The sequence below is a fragment of the Cyprinodon tularosa genome, unplaced genomic scaffold, assembly GCF_016077235.1.
Source record: "Cyprinodon tularosa strain WSP-4 unplaced genomic scaffold, ASM1607723v1 ctg1009, whole genome shotgun sequence".
NCBI classification, from domain to species: Eukaryota; Metazoa; Chordata; class Actinopteri; order Cyprinodontiformes; family Cyprinodontidae; genus Cyprinodon; species Cyprinodon tularosa.
The window spans coordinates 185,687-206,374 of NW_024037793.1; the positions used below are offsets into that span (position 1 = coordinate 185,687).

Below are 20,688 nucleotides of genomic sequence, written 5' to 3' on the forward strand. Positions count from 1 at the left end.
TATCACATCTTTAGGCTTTGCACAGCATATGGGGGTTGGGGGTATCCTCCCCTGGAAAAGTTTTAAATATTGACACTATGAAATGTAATTTCCTCCATTTTAATCTACTAGCACTAAGTTGCTAACTGATTAGCAAGATGCTTCAGAGAAAACGGCCACAAACAAACTTGCTTGCGAAACTTCCGCCACAACAATCCTGCCCGCCTTTATAAAGGACCAATCACATTCACTTTATTCACTTGCTTAAAGTCGTGCACCACTCCTTATGACTTTAAAGGTAGTGGACAATGATGTTTAAGAAATATTACTATGTGCAAAAGGTTTTACCATATAAATTGAAATGATGAAAACTATCAATGTTTTAAAGATATATTTTTCACTCTGCAGCATTGTTTTGGAACTGGGAACCTTAGCATAACATTGTTACTTGGTTTTGGGTTTGTAGTCTCTTTTTTTTAAAGTGGCTTTAATCCTTTTAAATTTTTCTTAAGTCTTATTTTATAACTAAGGGTTTTAATAATGGTGATTCTAAGTTTAGCTGTTTGGTTTCCTGGCAATCACTTAATACATATGGTGCCCTTTCACTGCAGAGGAAAAACATGCTTTTCTAGCAATGCTTTTCATGAGTTTTTCTAATTTTGATTTCTGCTGAAAAAGGTCTGAGTCCAGTTGATTACCTAAAGCAATTCACACTGTTTTTTAACGTAGTAACAAAGAAACCACTTTCCAGAAAAAGCTGTCTTTATTTATGTTTTTTTTTACTTTTGTAGTTGACACAGTGAAATTAACTATAGATGATATTCTTTTGGAAGTATCTAGGTTAGCTTGTTTTTAACCTGTACAGCTTTTAATTTTTTCTCAAGTTCAATAAAGGAAAGAACATTTTTGGCACGACAAACTTCTGATTAAAGGAATAGTACACCCAAAACATGATTAGCCTTCATTTTCTACTCACCCCCATGCTGAACAACACTCTGGAGTACTTTTTTGATATCTCAAATGCATCTGGAGATCTGGGAGGCTTCTTGCTGTCTGCTGACATTCAAATAATGGAGGTCTATGGTGCCCGAGACAGAAAGGTCCATAAAAGTCCACAAAAAACGTGTCAATATTCCTCAATACTGCTCGTCCAATGTATTCCAGGTGTCCTGAGTGGGTAGCATCCAGAATTTACTCGAAACGAAGTCATTTAGAATGTTTTTAGAGCATAAACAGTAGTGTATAGGATTTCCTGAAGGCGTGTCCCTGCGCGTTCAGGACGCTACGGAAGCCGGCAGACCAAACCAGATGAAAGTGCGCATTCAGCGTCTGCTCCGCCGATAATGCAAGCGTAGAAGAAGAAATGTGCTGTTTACCTGTGCAAAGAAAGAAACAACGAAAGAAAAATGTCTGAGGACTTCAGTGTTGAGGAAGAGCATGAGTTCTTTGCCGAGCTGAATGCGCACTTTCATCTGGTTTTGTCTGCCACGGTTTCCGTAGACTCGTGAGCGCGCTTTCAGGAAATCCTATACACTACTGTTTATGCTCTAAAAACATTCTAAATGACTTTGTTTCAAGTAAATTCTGGATGCTACCCACTCAGGACACTTGGAATACATTGGACGAGCAGTATGGAGGAATATTGACACGTTTTTTGTGGACTTTTATGGACCTTTCTGTCTCGGGCACAATAGACCTCCATTATTTGAATGTCAGCAGACAGCAAGAAGCCTCCCAGATCTCCAAATGCATTTGAGGTATCAAAAAAGTACTCCAGAGTGTTGTTCAGCATGGGGGTGAGTAGAAAATGAAGGCTAATCATGTTTTGGGTGTACTATTCCTTTAATCCTACATCGGCACACCAATCAAAGACCTCACATTGGGAGCGGCACACACAAGAATTAGCCTCTGCAATCCGCTAAACCTCACACACTTCCGAGTCGGATTCTAATTCCTTTGATCCTTCCTGCATATTAACAAAAAAAAAAAAAGAAAACTGTTTGTGCATCTACTAACTTTCTTTAAGTTGAATTTCATAACCCAACAAGATCGGTTTATTTAGTTTTGGTTCAGGTAAAATGTTGAGTACTTGAAATTATTTCATAGAGTTTAGTTTAAGTTTTCAATCTGTTTAGAGAGATTTTAATAGCTTTCTCTTGTTGACATAGGTTGGATCAAAACACGAGGACATATGCTAACTAAGTGATGATGTCTTCTGGCAACAGCCAATAGAGACTTTTCTTACTGGAAAGTTGTCAACAGTTATCTTAATTATATCTCTCCGATAAAACTCACTTGCTTCTCAGGCGTTTCACCTTCCTGCAAAAGAAATATTTTCATCCAGCATGTAGTCTACTTAGTTTGCTAACTATATGTATATTTTTTTTAATTTTCATTAACTACCGCTTCACTTTTTGTTTTTCACTCTAAGAATTAGTTTTAATGTACAGTGTCTGAGCTATAAAGGTGCATGTTAAGCCCCATGGTTTTAATCAGTTTTTTTGTGTGACTTTTTTTTTTTTTATCTTAGTTCTTTTTTTTATGCTTTAATTTCTGATAATATTTTGTATATGGTTGCTTGTTTAAAAAACAAACATTGCTTGTGGGTACATCCAATCACTATGACTGTTTAACCTGTTTTGGTATTCAGTTATTTTTCCCCTGTGTGTTATGGTTTATTGAGTATGTAAGTGGTTGTTTTTTAGTGCTGTTTGCTCAGTGAGATTACATTTTTTTCCTTCAACCTCTTTGCGTTCTGTAGAAAAATCTTTTCTTTATTTCCTCACCTGATCTCTTTAAATCTTACTCTTACCAGGGCTCTTGGTCTGTTTTAAAAACTATACATCATGTTTCTGATTATTAATTGTTAATAAACACACCTGTAGTGCCTGATGTTTTACAAAACGCCTTGCTTTAAAATGTCACCTAAATTCTCAGCCTCTTTATTGTCCAAATGTATGCAGATGCAAAACACTCTAGACGATTTACATAAGAATAAAAAAAAAAAAAAACAAGAAAAAAAACAGGGTTTTATGTGGAAATGACGTATGTCCAGCTGAAAATGGATCAGTATAAATAGACATGTTCTGTACAACTCATTTTGGAAACCTCAATCTCTGCTGCTTTTAAATTATACGAAACGTTATTTATAAGCATGTGAGGTTTTTCTCTCTCTGTTCCCTCCTCCCTGTTCTGCCGACAACACAGCACCCTTTGTATTTTTTTACATATTCTTATTTGTCTCTTAATGTTACTTTAATGTTTTCTTTACCTCATATTCTCTTTCTCTTCTGTTCTTTTTCATCTGTTGTTTATTGGTAACCATTGCTTGAGGGTATGGAAAATCTAATTTATTCAGTAATCAAGGGCTAACATTGACACTTGTGTTTTATTTTTGTGTGGATGTAGAATGATACTTTGGTCTTTTGTCAACCTTGGAGGGTATATATCAAACGCAAAGCATATGGGCCAGATCTGGCCTGACAAGGTAATTTGTCCGTCCCTCAAGAGCCAAAAAAGGCTTATCAAGTCATAAAATAGACATATGTCCTTTTAAAGTAACTAATACTGTTGAATAATACCAGTTTAGTCTTTGTAAAGGAAATTCTGAATACAAACATTACATTTCTGCAAATACAGCATATTGGTTAAAGCTTTATAAATGCCTATAAAGCTACAATTAGCCCTTTTGAATAAGGTGGGGGTATTAATTGCATTTTTCATATGATCAGTCTGCTAGAAACACAATTTTCAGAGGCACAGAATGTTGGTCACATTAAATTTAAAGAGTAACACAGACTTTCTCATTCCAGCACTTTAAGTGGCAATAATATGCTCAAAGGGGGTTTTCCACCATAGAAGGGACGAGAGAGTTTTAGCTAGGGAGCAGATTGATGTGTGCAAATAGCATTAAATCTGAGAGAAGAAACAAAGATTTGAGAGAGAAGAGAAAATATTTTAGAGAGAGCGCATGTTTTGAGTGTGAGCATTATAAGTTTTGAGTGCAAGAAGATGAAATTCTTTTCTCAAATTGAAATTATGCGCTCTTGCATTATGGCAGGATAATTCTCCCATAGAAGCAAAGCAGCGTAGCCGGGCGTAGCAGAAAAAAAATCGGTTGTTGTGGAGAATTGTTTGGGTATGGCGAGTGGGAAAGAACAGGAGTTGGAATACGCGCCAGCAGCACTTTATAGGTCTGCTGTATGGGACCACTTTGCATTTAGAGTGACTTACGCTGACGGCGGAAAGAAAGTTGTGGATAAAAGTGCAACAGTGTGCAAGCATTGTGCTACACGTTTTGTTTATGCTAACAGCAACATGACCAACATGTCATGCTAACCCCGTAATCCCACATACTCCGTCAGCGCTCCGCCCCGCTGCGCTCCAGACCGCCTGCACAGAGCAAAGCCTACAGCCTCTGCTGTGGATCCCGTCCGCTCCCCTCTGAGTTCCTTGGAGATCGTAGAGGGCATGCGCGAGATGATTAAATTCAAAGCAGCAAGACATGCGGAAATTATCCAGGGTTTCCGCGTATCATTAAAAGTAATTGCAATTCTTTAATTTTTTGGGATTTTTTCATTAATTTCATTAATTTTTATGTGGTTTCGGGGTAACAACCAACATATACCGAACCGAAAACCGTGACCACGAAACCGTGAACCGAACCGAACCGTGGATTTTGTGAACCATTCCACCCCTATTGTGTCTTAGCGGGTGGTCGGCAGCACAGGACCAACATAGAAGACCTCCTAGGCAAAGCCATCTGTGAAACAATTTTACCATCATTCCCTTCTGTAACACAGAAATTAGAAAAGGTAGCAGCTCCTTGAACCACCACCTTAACATGGTGGAGTGGTTTTAGTGCTCGAAAGATCCCAGAAAAGTTATTGTCAGGGATTTAAATACCCCTGTTCAGGTCTCCCAATGCAAACCAGCTCTGAGTAACAGGCCAGACAAAGAGCAGTTCAAAACCCTTCATGGAGTATTTACACTCAGCATGAAAGCAGTGTCCAATGAAGATATGCATTTACATATCAAGAATGTGTTTAGGCTGTAGAATGAAATTAATCAGGTTTGATCAAACTTAAGATAATTTTTACTGACCTTATACTAAAGACGCAAAATAAATGCACTCGACAAACACTTAACAATGGAGTCAACAATTTTTCTGCAATCTGTATCCATATTAACCTGATGGCCACAGACTGTCTACGGATTTTGTTGGCTACAGTCCAAATATGTGTTTTCACCACATCCCAAAGGTACTATTTGTATTTAGATACGGTTACTGTGAACTTTATTGAAGATTAAAATAATTTCAAAATAATTGCAAGGTCACCTGTGTTAATTATGTGCACAGGTGACCGTAATACAAGGAAGTTATGATCTTCTGTGATACATAATGATGTCTTGCCACAGTTATAGAAAATCATAAAGGGTGTTCCCCCTTGCATTCTGCAGAATAGGAACTTACATATTGCAGTTTAATTTGTACCAACATCCATCTTTTCATTAAGGATTTTATAAATTAGCTCCACTACAATTCAGCCTGTGCATATTGGCCTAATTCTTGTATAATCATATTAGATCAAGATGCTAATTAATTAAAAAAAACTTAATGTTTAATCAATTTTTGTATGTGTAATATATTTTGGCTAAGACTCTACAGTTACCTGGTTAATGTTATGCTGATGCTCCCATAAATTTGTTAGCATATCCTGATTTTTTATTCACATAAAATAAAGGAGATATCTTTCTGATTAGCGTTATGCTTAATATAAATTAAGCAGGGGTTTAGAAACTCCTTTGCATAGTTGTTCTGAATAAAACTTGGGTATTTGTATATATTTTTGTTTACAATAATACTGCAAGCAACTAGTGAATTATACTGTATGATTGATTGATTAAATATGCTTGAAGCAGCAGGTTTTCTTGGCAGTAAGCCAGTCTGTACATATTTGTGGCTCACATAATAAATGAAAGAGAATCTGCTCAGTTTCTAGAGGCTTCATTAGAGAAATGACAGAGGACGACAAGGGAAAAAAAGCTCTGGGAAAAACGTAAAAGCAAAAACTCTTGCATTAAAGATTAAATCATATATCTCGGGCACATTAAAGCAATACTGTAACTTTTAGCCACGAGGGGCACTAGACATCTAACTTCCAGGTTGGGTGCCCCTGAACGTGACTGGTGCACTGGAAAATATCCCTCCTTGTTATGAAATCTGATAGCAGATGGCTTTGGACCAGCAGATTCAGAAGACATGGAGTTGCGTATAAAGGCAAGGTCTCATTGACCCTAAATCAAAGAACCAAAAATATGTCTGAATGAGTTAACTGTTGTATTTGTTTTGTTGCCTAAGAACAACTTCTACCTTGGCTAACTGTGGTATTAATTCCATATTATCACATTCTGGGTCACAGAAATCATTGGGTGCAGGGTTCCCGCGGGTCCTTAAAAAGTCTTGAAAGGCATTGAATTCTTCAAAATAAAACTAAGGCCTTAATTGGTATTAAAATGTCTTAAATCAGTCTTTCTAGGTCTTATTTTTTAAAACATCATAAATAGGATTATTTTTATTACGATTTATTTTTGTAATCTAAATAAAACGTTAAAGTTGAAAAATGTTTTTTTTCTCATTATTATTTAAAAACAAACGGCTCGCCATTATTGGTTCCGTCCCGATAGCGGACATTTGGGAGATGCACCATTAACTTTTTGTCTGGAAAATATGAGCAAGTGTACTTGTAACGAGTTTTCTCCATGCCTAAAACCAGTACCAGGAAACATACGTGAGGCACAGTGACTTAGCACTGGTTATGTTGTGGCTTTAAAACTGATTTGTTTTGTTCCCTGCTAAAACAAAGTTTGTGAATTCAGTTAAATAATTGTTAAAATATATCTGTCATTTGTGTGTTTTTAGCTTTCTTCCTGTATGGGAAGCTTTTCAAAATTTGAAACATTAGTGCAGTGGTTTATGTTAAAATAAACCTTTCGGTTAAGTTGTCACAAGAGGCTTTTTATTGTGTTTCTTGTGAATTTGGTCTTAAATTTTTATTTCAAGTGGCATTAAAAAGTCTTAAAGTCTTGAATTTAACTTGCCTTATGCTGTAGGAACCCTGGGGTGACTGATTCAACTCTCAGATTAATTGATTTAACTCTGACTGATTCAACATCACAGAAACACATTTTAGTGATGGTCAGCCTCACATAGCTGCATGCCAAGAACTGTTTATTTAATTGAAAAATCATTTGTACTCAAATTAAGCTAATACTTGGGTCGCAAGTTATGAATTGTCAATTTAAAATAACATTCTGCTTCAAATAGTATCACTGACCTTTCCACTTATATTGGCTTTGTTCCAGTTTGCTTCATGGTCAAGATGGTCTAATTTTGGTGGTCAGGTTGGATTAGTGATTCACAAATCATCTAAGTTTGAAACATTTAAGCATGACAGAAAAGCAAAAGCTGAAGAAATCTATAGGATAGAAATATTTCCCTGCAATGTATGCAGATATAACCATGAATTTTTCTGTTTGATTCAAAACCATGTCCTTAAAGATCCCAAAGCTCATGTCTTTGTCTTTTAAGGGCTCATGAATCGATCAGAATTCCTCAAAGAAAACCAGCGATTGGTGTCTGCTTGGAAATCAAAATTTAATGCTTCCTCTAGTATTCTAACATAAACCATAGGAACATCTTGCAAGATGCACAGACCCTCTGTGTACTGATCTTAGATGGGAAAAAGGACGCAGACTTGAAAAATGTCTGCAGATTTAGATGTTTTTAGGCTGATCACTGCTTCCCGATCTTAAAAAAAGCCCAACATGCCCATTCTGATTTTGATCATTACAGATTTTGTTTTTTTAAAGCGTACACTGTCAGTTGTAAGAAAATCACAAAAACTCTTTAACTATTTAGGATACATTTTTGTTATGTTGCTTTTTTTATTTACTTCTTAGCATTGTTTATTTAGGCTGCTGATACAAAGCCTGCCTGATTCTGTGAATAGAGGCTTTGTTTTCTGTTGGTTGCAGATAAGTAAACAAAGTGTTCATAAGTACTTTACATAAACCCCAAATTATTTTACTGTTTCCTTTTGTTAATGACATTTTCAGCACCATTGAGATGTTTAATACAAAGTAAAAACTAAAGGAGCCATTCAGGTTTCTATGCACACATACATTCCCTCTGCATATTTTACACCATGGCTTAGTTTTGGTGGCCAGTCTTGCTTTAGGACTGTCTGGCGTAGAGGCTGCATTTTGGTACTTATGATGAATATGTGTACCCAGCTATATTTGATCATTTACAAAATGTAGAACATTTTTATTAACTTTTCCTGCTTTTACTAAGCTGTAATCAGGTCAAAGGTGCATTGTATTATAATTCATGTCTCCAGTCAAAAAGCATTTTTTGTATTTTGGTAAAATATTCATTAATGTCTTGATTAATAACCACGTGTAGATATATGTGCCACACATTTGGCTTCCTTTCACTTCCAAACATTACTAATGCAATCAGATATAATTGACCTTAAATAGTCTTAACACATCTCCCTAATAATATACCTTTTTTAACACCATCTATGTCTGGCTGCAATCACACTGATTGCTAATGCACACAAAAAAGTTAGAGGCTGTTGGTGTCATCTTTAATCAAACTTTTACAAAGTTACTGCTTTTAAACGTTCCTTCAGTCTGTAGCATCTAGCACTGAAAGCTTTTCTCTAAGATTTTCACTAGTTTTTACGTTGTTTTTCATGACTAAGTATTTAGAAATCTATCATCTATAGACTTTATTCAAATGAGTAAAGGTCCTGTCAGTTCTAAGATTATCTGTTCTTCTGTTTGGTGAAGGGAGACTATGATCCTGTCAAGACCCGGGTCCTCCATCTCAAGATGAATCCCGCCAGGGAGGGCAAGCAGCAGCGTCAGCAGGAAGTGGAGGCTCTTCGAGAGGAATTAACTCGTCTTAGGGAACTTGTGCGTTCCTTCCAGGAAGGAGGAATGGTCTCAGATGAGTCCAGCAGTCATAATCCTGGTCTGAGTTTCAGTTTGCCCCCATCCAAAGAAGTGCTGGGTAAGATTCGGGACATGAAACACCTTTTTAGACCAATACTGAAATGAAAAGTGATAAATACATGGTAAAAAATTTTTGCAGATAGTTTTTTATTTATTATGTTTGTTTGCTAGTTTAAAAAAGAATATCATTGTACTAAAGCTAATAATACATAGCCGTAATGGTTACCAAAACCTGATATCAAAACGGCTTGGAGTACTGCCTTAAAACCATCACAGACTGAAAAGCTTAAAGTTTTGATGACACAATATTGATTTCATGTAATTTTGCATTAAAATCATGCAGCAGGGCATACCAAGTGGTTCTGGGTTATTTTAAATCAAACAGGATTATTTTTTAAAACAAATATCCTACATTTAGTAGCTCCAAAGCCGCATTGATTACTAGTTAGTGGAAACCCCCATGTGCTGCTACATTCTATAATGGAGATGGATGGAAACACTGATGGTTGTTCCAGCACTTCTAGTCTAGAAGTGGTTTTTGTTGTTGAACCATCAGCCAGTTTAAACTCAGGAGAGGGTAGTGATGCTAAGGAACACAGAGGCATCACGTTCTGCTTACCTCACTTGCCCTCATCCAACACGCTTGCAAACTATTGACTTTTTTTTTTTTTTTTTTTTGAAGTGACTAGCAACCAATCTTGCAAATGTTTTCTGGTTTGTTTGACACTTGGCAAAAAAAAAAGTAAAAGCACTGATCGTTCTGAGTTAACTGTCTGCATCAAACAGAGTGTGCAGCTGTGAGCCCCTCCTGCATTGAAAGCACTGACAGGCTTGCTGTGAAGCTGCAACAAACTGTCTGAAGTCAGAGAAGAGAAGACACAAATTCGTCAGGTTTCCCCATTGAAAATTAATCGGGCATGAGCAAAACTTGGATCGATTCCTAGATTACAAAGCAGGATGTAAACTTAACTTTTTTTTTCTCTAAAACTGTTACCGGTACTCTTAACTAGATCCCTTCCTCTAATTGATTCAAGCACAGGCTCTGTCACTTATCAGACTGTTTGCAGGTTTGTGAAAGGTGTTAAGAGATAATAAATGAAATTTGCAAAAATTGGGGCCATCAAACAGGAAGGAGTGTGATTAGATTAAGGGTTTCTTTTATAATGATTATCCAACTGTACACTTTCTCTAATCCTTTTTAAATGTATTGCTCCTAAAAAATACATCTATTAATTTAGTCTCCATTATTATATATTTTTATGTGCGAGAGGGAGTTGAGACGGCAGTCTGGTAAAGACATCCATCAGAGTGCATGAGTAAGTGGTCGAACTACTTGGGCTTAAAAAAAAAGATAAAAAAAAAAAAAAAAGAATGCGACTCTGTCAGTCTATGCTCTAACCATTGAGTTTGCGCTCCTAACTCTAAAGGGCGGATTATACTGCAACCACACACATCAAATGTCACTTGCGTCTGGTTGCGAACCAGTTTTGCTGGTATGCTTCTGGGCCATCGATTTTGAATTTCTAGGGATGCACAGCAGGCGCCAAAGTCGGCGCCGCGCTTGTCTGAGGCATCATACAAGTGGTTGTACTTTCAAACCTCCTCGATTAACCTTTCGCCATAGTTGTCCATTGTTCCTCGTTTTTTTAAAATGGCGCACCCCGGCAGCAATCGAGAAGGAGGACCACACAGATAGCCGGAAAGGCATACCAAGGACAAATCACAGCTGCTTTTTGTCTGCTTGAGGTGTGCGCAGGTTTGCGACCGTCCAACGCGTATTCAGGTTTTTGTTTTAGGTGCGCAACGACTGTTACAGAGCCTCTGCGTGGCTTGCGTGGTCACGCACAGAGACAGATTTGCCGGTTGCAGAGGCTTTGCATCAGAAGCATAAATTGGCCTTAAGCCTTTAGACCCCTACATACTCAAGCAGACATATGTCCACAAATGGGTAAAATCTGCGCAGACCTGAGGCAGACTCTGCTACACTGCTCAAAGCTACATTGTTATGACTGCATAGGGATTGTCTCAGTGCTTTGCTTGGTTAGAGTATATTCATACTGCACTGCTTCAAATTTGACCCCTGGCTGACAAGGCTCCATTGATGATAGCTTTGAGCAACACACTGCTCACAGCAGCCAATTACAAGGACATGCAGCGACTTCTTCTGATAGATGTGCAGTGGGTTAAGAAACAGCCCAAACACCAAACTAGACTTGTCTCTTTTGTTTTTGTAAAGCTAAAATATAAGCTCATGTGATGAAGCCATGGCAGTGTGGGACATAAAGGTATTGAATGTATGAAGAATGTACAAATAGGTAAGGTAGACTGTGAACTATGAACAGTCCCCATGGGTATGTGGGACAGACATTAATACTAATGCTTAAAATGCTAACATAACCTCTTCAGCACCATCAAGATTGGTTCCACATATAGGAACTCAAGAAAGCCAACATGCACTCAATAAAAAAAACTGCTTTACGTTTTTACAAAAGGGTAATCCAATTTGAAAATGTAATTATAGAACAGGGTCAGGAACAAAAAATAAACAAGTCTGAGTAACGTAAACTGCTGAAGTTAAACAAAATGGACAGTTTGCAATGTGTTATAAAAAGTTCTAAACTAAAGTTAAAGAGTTTCCACCATAGCTGCAGCTCTCAGGGATGTTGAGATGTAAAAAATGCTGTTATAGAATTTTACTGATTTGCGACGTAACTGCAGGAAATTCTCTCAAAGTGGGAGTTGTCAGTTAGATGGAACAAATTTTAATCTAATAAACAATTTATTGTTTGCTTACATTCCTATTTTGTCCCTTTAAATGAAAAATCCTTTGGTTTTTACAGACATGCAATCATTACAGTAATCTGTGCAAGAGGTTATCTTGGTGAGAATTTGTTTAGCTTGATCGGGGGTGTCCATTCAGCAGGAGTGGACGCAGGAATGAATCAAAAGATCAAGAAATCTGAGAGACTTCAATGGGGGTCAGTAATATGTGGTCAATACTGTGCTTTCATTGATGTCTGTAAAATGCTTGACTTTCAATTTAAATTTACTTTATTGATCTGAAGATGTCTTTAAGTTTAAATTACAGTGAAGTAAAGTTTAAGCACTAAAATATTTTCAGTGGTTGTAGAACTGTGTTTAATGCTGAAAAAGAAACATCTAAATTATTGATATCCAGCTTAGATTTTTTATAGATAACAATAGGGTTGTCACGATACTAAACTTTTCAACTCGATACCGATACTAAGTAAGATATATTCGATACTCGATACCCTTTTCGATACCACAAGGATAAAAACAAAGACTCTAAAATTCAACAGAAATATTTTCATTACTAAAAAAATACAAGAAATAAATAAAAAACAATAAGAACAACGTTTTGAGGTTGCATGCTGTGCACAATATTAAGCAAGCTTGATAAAAAACTTACAAAATTTAAATTAAATTTTCCTTCCTTGGCTATGCTTTGCAGACATAACAATGGCACTAGCCAAACCAGTTAACAAACAAAAATAATTCTCAGCAGCTGCACCTCTTACAAAAAAAGTCTGAAACTGAAAAATGAACAGAATTATTCAATCACACAGTTTTGAGAAAGTGCATTTTCCACTATTTTGCACTTTAGATGGCTGTATCGATACTTTTGAAAAGGAGTATTGTATCTGGATACGTTTCAGTATTGATATTTTTTCGAGTATCGATACTTTTGACAACCCTAGATAACAATGCATTCAGTATGTACCAATAATCCCCTTTAACAGGATCGTATTTCACTCTAAAGACAGGTGCTGCTCTGATCTGTTGCTAACATGTACCATGAACCAGACTAAACACGAAAGAGAGAAAAGCAGAGTTGTAATGTTAACTTCCAATTCTGCTTTCCAAAATAAGGAATGCTTTTATATTTTGTAAAAGCACCATTTGATTTAGAAGGTATTGTGTCTTAATTTAGATGATGCAACAAGGCAAAGGGATTTATTTATCTTTATTTTGCATCTAAATCCCTTGTTCCAAAGGAACAAGGGATTTAGCTGGAAGTATGCATACCTTAACCTAGTGAGATTAGGAAATAAACAGTCAGCAAGCAAACCAATGCGTTTTAATACATGAATAACAGTGTATTTATTTCTATGAATGAGAAATAATTTCTCTGGTTTCACAAAAACACCAGCAGACTTGCTGTGAATGTATTGCTAAGATGGCATCTGCTTTTTCTGCGGTAGACCAAGTGTTTTATTTGCATATAAAGTGACTCAGATTTAATCCCAAATGAGCATGGAAGACTTGTATGAAATGACTTTTTACCTTCTTTTGATGGAATCAGCATGAATGCATTTTAGCACCAAGTCTGAACAGCTACACATTCCTTGATTGTTTTTGTGTTTGTGCTGATTGTTATTTCAGAGAATGGGATACAATGGCTCTGTTAGACGCCATTACCAGAAAGCCAGCTGCTGTGATGTAAATAACAGAGAGACTGTGGTAATTCATATCAAAACTTTTTCCTTATAAAGATTTCTGTTTATCCTATGAAACTAAACTAAATAACAAATAGCTCTTTCATAGAAAAAGGGTTAAATAATCTGTTTATGTAACTTTATACCTTTGCTGATTAAAGCTCCCATTAATTTCCTCTCATTGTTTTGGTGTTTGTTACCTTATCTGCACCCCATTGGCTTGACTTGGCACTAAGCCTTTCAAAAATTGGTCCAAAATCTATCCCACTATGATGGCGTCTTTAGCTGAGCCCTCATTTAGGTTGTTTTTAAAAACTTTATACATCATCTTGTAAAGTCAGTGATTGTAGAAAAATAAAATAAAATTTTATCACCAACCATCTAACAGCCATTAGATAGAGATTACTTAGGAATGACATGCTCTAGATCACTGAGCAGCTACACCACAATATGGAGAATTAGCATGTAGGTTAAAGTAGATGTTCCTGTTGTTGTTTTTTTCAGTCGTTAATAATTAATCACTGCAACCCTTAGAAATCTCTTCCACCTCTGTTCCATCTGAAAAAAGGTTGCCTCAGAGCATGATATAGCCACCACCATGTTTCCCTCTGTAGATAACCTGTTGTAGATACTCTGGGTAAATTTCTGTACCACACATACATTTTGGAATAGCTGCCAAAAAGTAGATTTTTCTTGTCAGTCCGTAATAGGGGTGTAAATCCCCAGGTTTATCATGATGCTATATATATTAATCTGTTGTGATGACAGTACAATATCAAAAGGTCTGCATTACCTACAAATTCAACAAGCCTGCAGTCACTTTGATAGGATGTTATGCTAATCTAACTCAGTTGTTGGAATCTATATATTAAAAGCGGTATTCTTTTCCTTTCATAAAAGAAGAATTTAAATAGATCACCTGATCACATTCTGACACAGTATGGCTGGAGCCAGCCTTTTATAAAGTTGATTATATAGATTAATGTTTTGATTTTTTTTCCTTTAATGTATTTCATTGTTAGTTATTGATTCGATACGGATCAATGTCTTTTTACACCTAGGGTGACCAGATCAAAACAAAAACAAATATGGGACATCTGTAGGATGCTTAAGAGGGACACCGAGGGACAGGCACTGCTTTTGCAGCTGTTGTGTAACTCACTTTTCTGCTGTTGCTTTACTATATATATTAAAAAATAACTTCAGCACAAGACGCTCTCAAACACCTGTTACTGGCCTCACCCAGTTATAAACCAACATCATTTGTTTTCTTCTCTTTAAGCCTAGTTTGCATCTTATTTTGCAATAAAATTTATTTGTGGGACAGAAAGACAGAGGTAAAATATGTAGAACTGTCACGCACAAATCGAGTCATTAGGTCATCCTAGTTAGAACTCTAAATCTTAACACTCACAAGGTTATGTTTATTGTGCCATGGTAATACATCAGAGCTGTGATACATTTTTAACTTCCTCTTAAATGATGGAAGTGAAATGATCGATCCTGGAGACTCTTTAGCAACTGACCAATCAGGGAAACAAAGTGAAACAGACCTCTGCTGGAGCGCTGCATCTCTCTCTATCTCAGACAACCTTGACAGGTTTTTACATCAACAAGGCATAGGAGACAGAGGAAATTTGCTAAGACATTAATAAAAGCCTAAAGGTTGTAACTAGCTTAACATGACTTAAATAAATTTGACCTACCTACTTTTCACTGTGTGAATGTAAGAAAGGATCCTATTTTAAAAAAAAGCTTGTTTTGTTTAATTAATTTCAAATGCATGTGATAAACTGCGCCCAAGGTAATGTGCTGCAAATATTCATGCAAATATGATAAAACATGATGCTGATTTCACCTTCTCGGTTTTGTAACCTCAAAAGGCGTCGGACACTACTTCACTCATAGTCAACCTTATTTTAGTCCCTAATTGTACTTCCTGTGGATGTTGAAAACCATGGGCTTTACTGTTGATTTTTCCGACTGTTGCGTCAGGTGTAGGAGTTTGCCCTGAAATCAAAGGGTTGACTGTTCAAGCCCCGGCTCCAGCTTCCAGTGTAGTTGTGTCCTTGGGCAAGACACTTCACCTGCACCCATTAAAGGGCCCATCAACTGAATGTAGTGTAAGTCTCCTGACTTGAAAAAAGTGCTATATAAGTACATGCCATTTAAATAACTTTACTGACTTGATGTAGAGAAAAACTTTGCCTATTGTCTTTGCCATAAGGTTTGCTGGTAACGCATCAAATTACCTCTGGTAAAGAGGTTAGCTATGGTTACACCATTCTGCCTTCTGACTTACATTTTCATGTAGGTGCAGCAATCTTGCAGTTTGCATCACATCAATTAGATTTTTCTGACTGGTTACTTACGTTATCTGAATTGTCGCAGGATTTTTTAATTTGCAAACTCTCGAAAATACAACTTGCAGGAGCCAGCAGATACGTTTACCTTGATAAGTTTCAGACCAATGAAATGGATTGAAGTGCATCAACGAATCAAGCAGAGGCGGAAGGCTGAAGCAAAACAAAGATGGCTGTGCCAGTTTCGGGGGAAATTCCCTCGGTTTCTTTTTGAATAATGAGCAAATGAAACTTCTACTGCTGCTGTGATTGGGTACCTGCCTCCCATGTCGTGTTTTTAGCCAATCAGCTCAAAGAGTTAAACTGAACGTCAGGGTTACTCAAACATCTATCTTCTTAATGTAGGCTTAGCGTAGATGTTCAAAGAAACGTGTATTATGAAGGTGTTTTAATAAACCTTTTTAAACATCTGCTGACCATTTTGTCTTTAAAAGTTCAGTTCTATCTACTCTCATTCCTTCTTTCTAGCTTGGGGCTATGCTATCTTATTTCTTTTCATTTCTCATCTTTTTCAGCTAATAGCTGGTTTTACAGCTGTTCATTTATATCTATACTGCCATCTTCATTAAAACCTGACACATTCTTCATCTGTGCCAATTTATGTCAAATTAAAATGTAATTTAGTTTTCAGGCAAGATCTTACATTTTAGCTTTAGTAGATAATTAACATGAAGTCTGTAATATCTCTTATCTTCAGACAGCAGTCTAGTTGTCTTGAAAGATATCAAAGATCACCTGAAAAATAAATCTCGATAATTGGGTTCAACAGTTTCTTTAATTGTCCTGCATGTGACTTCACTTACTGTCACCATTAATGATTTGTAATTTAAAAGTGACTTTTTTGGGGGGGAAAGAAATTATCTGCATAAAGATGGAATAACTTGTTAGAAAACGATTTTTTTTATACTATTGTAACGCTCTTTTAAAGAACTTGCTGTGGAAATAAAAGTCTTGTACCTTTTACTATTCAAGAGAATAGGAAATTGGGACTTAATAACTATAAAAATTAAAAATGATTGGATAAAAGGGTCTCTTGTAGAGTTTCCCTGATCAGGATTTTTTCTGCCGATCCTAAATATAATCCCTGCCATTTCAGATCACTGCAGATGGATCACATGGATTGGCCATTAATTTTTGGGTACAGGTATAAAGGCCGCTACTGGCTTATGTGACCTGGCAAACTTGAAGCATAACATCATTTAATATTTACAAAACTTAGCAAAAATTTGCTGGCACAATGCAGCAGGTATTCAGTCGAAAGGACAAATGAAAAACATGCCTTTGATAATACAATATGCAACAGAATAATAAACGTTATGATCACCTTCTTTTTCTATCGTCCAGATAATCATAATAGGACGATTTTCATCGGTGGCTGATCGATCAGCTTCCCACTAGCATCTGATAGGCATTGTAGAGCATTTAAAACAAACTGAAGACAACCCCGCCCAGTAAAGTAGTTATTTTACTTTGGTTCTTTTCATAGCTTTGGTAGTTAGATAAATATAAAATAATTCATTAAGCTATTTAAGGAATAATATTTTCTTTGGCTGTGTGTTGGGTCAATGGTCTTGCTTGAAGATGTTTATTTTTATCTACATTTTCTTAAAACAGTTTTTGATGTTATAGTTCATTGTTCCATGTATTCCTTCACGCATATCAAGCCTAGCAGTAGGACAGTCCACATCATTTTATTTCCATTTGCAAATCTCACTTTCAGTGTTATGTTTTTGGGAAGCTCTTTCAAATCATCCGTCTTTCAAAACATGATGTTTGCAATGACATCCAAGGCGTTTGCCTTTGCGCTGATATGACCGTATTCTTCCTGCTTTTCTTTTACTTGTCCAAATCTTCTGAAGTAAGCTTAAAACAACTCTACTTTGCTTCAGCAGTGGAATACAGAGACCTGCCATTTTTGGAGAGAGAATTTATAGTGTGTAAATTTATATCTTGACCATGCTATCCTTGTGCCACACAATTCTCTAGATATCATTATGCATTAGTGTGTTGCTGTGTCTTCAGAATTTCCAGCTATTTTCAGAGTAGCTTGGTTTCTGTCATAGCGTGACAGTTTTATCAAAGTTATGCTTTCTTTAAACAATATCAGCAGTGACTGGAGTTTGAGAAGAACATTGTCACCCAGGAGACAGTCAGTCACACAGACAGATGTGCACACTTTCACTTTGTATTTTGCACCTTCATGATCTTAAAAAAAATCTGTTCAAATGGAAGAAGCAAAAATTTTGTCAAGACAAGTATGATGCCTAAAAAGCCTCATCGCTGTTATCTGGACTAGAAGCCTTTTGCTCATTTCCCTTTCTAATTAAGATGTCATATTTTGTTTTTTTTTAACTTCACAGAATGACACTAAACATTTTCAACGTTTCAAAATAAATGAGTATGAAATGTTTTGTTTTTTGGTCTGCATTTTTTTCCCACTGAATTTCCAGTTACCACCCAAGGAGCTATGAACTAATTAAGATCTGAATAAACATACTGTTTGGAATAATTTTATACACCCGTGCTGCGTCCACATGATTTAGGAGGCTATAATCAACAGCTTTAATAAATGTGTTTTTGCAAACAGGTTTTAGAGACATTACAAACTTGGTTTTCCTCTCACTCGAATTCTGAGCAAATTAATCAAATATGAAGGATTTATCTGAGAAACTATATAAAAAAAAAAAAAACAAGAGTTCTATCTCATACCTTTTAGGTAATATGCTCTGCTACAAGTTATTGCTGCCAAAGGCGTATCTATAAGCATTGAAACCCCTAGGCCTTTTTTTCCTTATTTGAAAAATGCATACTGTAGAAATATATTTTTGTGCAAAATTTTAAAGATGCATGTTTGAAAACTACTTTTGGAAGTTATTCTCAATGAGCCTCTGCTGAAAGTTCTAAATTCATATGTGTATATGTGGTGTAAGCTGCATATTGGATCAGGGTTGGTCTTCAAAGTATTCAACATGTCAAAGTTCAAATTTAACCAGCCGTCTCTTAAATTTGAATTTTCATCACAGAGAAATCCACCCTTTCATCTTTTGGTATGTAGGTCTGCACAGGCCAGCTTCAACATTCAACAGCAGGGAAGATAGGAGATGACTGAACTTTTCTCCAAATAATTTGTGCCTACAAATGTAACATAAATACCAGAAAGAGAGTTGAATACTGGCGTTTATTCTGATGCATATATATAGTTTGTGATTTAGTTGTCTGCATCAGACCAGCGAGCTGCTCCTCATATCTTTTTATGTTCCTTCATACTTTTTCATTTGTCATTTAACTATTCTGTGGAAACATTTTTGTTAATAGTTCCTCTCTTAATGACTGACTCCATTCTACACAGAGACATTTCACTGACTTTGCAAACTAGTTATTGCAATGGGCTTTTTAAACAAATTAAAGTGATGCTTTGTCCTGTTTCTGTTCTTCTTCATAAGCACCCTGCTATGATTCTCATTTGTTCAATCTTTACTTTGCTCTTTGGATTGTTGCATTTTCTAGGAAAATTGGGCTGCTGCACTGCTTTGAGAACATTGTTTTAGAGCTGACCGTCAAAGAGCATCATTGCTGCATTAGCCTAGTGAGATAGTTATGGAATTCTTAATGTTTACAAAGACAATATCTTGCACACATGGCTGCAAATGTGTGAAATGTATTTTAATGAAGATGTTGATTCTGACTCAGGCTGAACAAAAGTACCTTTTATGGTCACTGTTCATTCAAAGTAGCGTCAAAGCTGTTGACTGATGTGTTCTCTCAACCTCTGTTTGCTTTCCAGAGTTACGTAAGCAGGTGGAGAGCTCCGAGCTGAAGAACCAGAGGCTAAAGGAAGTGTTTCAAAAAAAGATTCAAGAGTTCCGCACAGTCTGCTACGTCCTGACTGGTTACCAGATAGACCTCACCACCGAGAACCAGTACAGGCTCACCTCAGTCTATGCAGAACACATGCATGACTCTCTACTCTTCAAAAAGGTATGCAAAATTACAGTGCAAACTGAGTCCATAATCAAGCTAACATTTTATTATCACTGACTACCTTCAAAATTAGTTAGAAAAAGCGAAATGACTCAAATTAGTCATTATCTTAGTCTCAGAATGTACAAATAACGATTGCACCATCCTGCTCAGCTGCAGTATATAATAAACCACGTTATTTCAGGGTCCATTTACTGGTCAGTGACACAGCCTTTGTAAGCATATGCCCTGTGGTCATAGAGGGAAAGCTTCAAATGAGAAGCTACAGCTGCCTGTCGTATCTGTTTCAGTGTTGATACTTGTCTCTTTTAGCTGAGAACATGAGTGGAAGATTTTGGTGTGAGTGATGTGCAGAGAGTCAGAGTGGTAATAGGACAGTGGCACAGGGCTATAATCGCTGTCTGACTCCCTGAACACTTATTGAGTGTGTTAGATACAAACTGTATGTGATTGTCCCTTAGCTGTTGAGCAAATCCTTTACTTAAGTAGCTTTGGGGGGAGCAGGGGTGTCCCTCCTCCACTCCCACATCTTTGTCTCTTCTCTTCTTCTCTCCTTCCTGTGGCATGCACATGTATCCCCTTTATCTCTCCATTTTTATCTTCCCAATTTTCTTTGTTAATCTGATTTGAGCTTGTAGCCGTTGGTAATAACTGCGTTGTTGGTTTGGTGATTGCCAAACTGTGGGGAAATAATTCTGGCAAGTTACTGGGCAGTTTAGATATCTTGGTAGGTAATTCATGTCTTCCTCAAGGGTATTTTAAATACTGCCATGCTAAAGTGTGACATAAAAATATAAATGGTAAGATCAGAAGGAGTGAATGTGTGTATTGGTGTGTATTTGTCATTATTGCCAGAGTGCCATATTCACCCACCTGAGACCCTG

At 36.6% G+C, this 20,688-nt stretch overlaps 1 protein-coding gene across 1 annotated transcript in view; it reads left to right on the forward strand.

The window, feature by feature from the left end:
* Nucleotides 1–19,861, forward strand: part of mad1l1 (mitotic arrest deficient 1 like 1) — a 75,417-nt gene extending 55,556 nt beyond the window's left edge. Inside the window, exons 16-17 of the mRNA XM_038276937.1 lie at nucleotides 8,839–9,061; nucleotides 19,608–19,861. Of these exons, the coding sequence (XP_038132865.1) occupies nucleotides 8,839–9,061; nucleotides 19,608–19,861 (477 nt within the window). The remainder of the gene's footprint in view (nucleotides 1–8,838; nucleotides 9,062–19,607) is intronic.
* The last annotated feature ends 827 nt before the right edge of the window (nucleotides 19,862–20,688 follow it).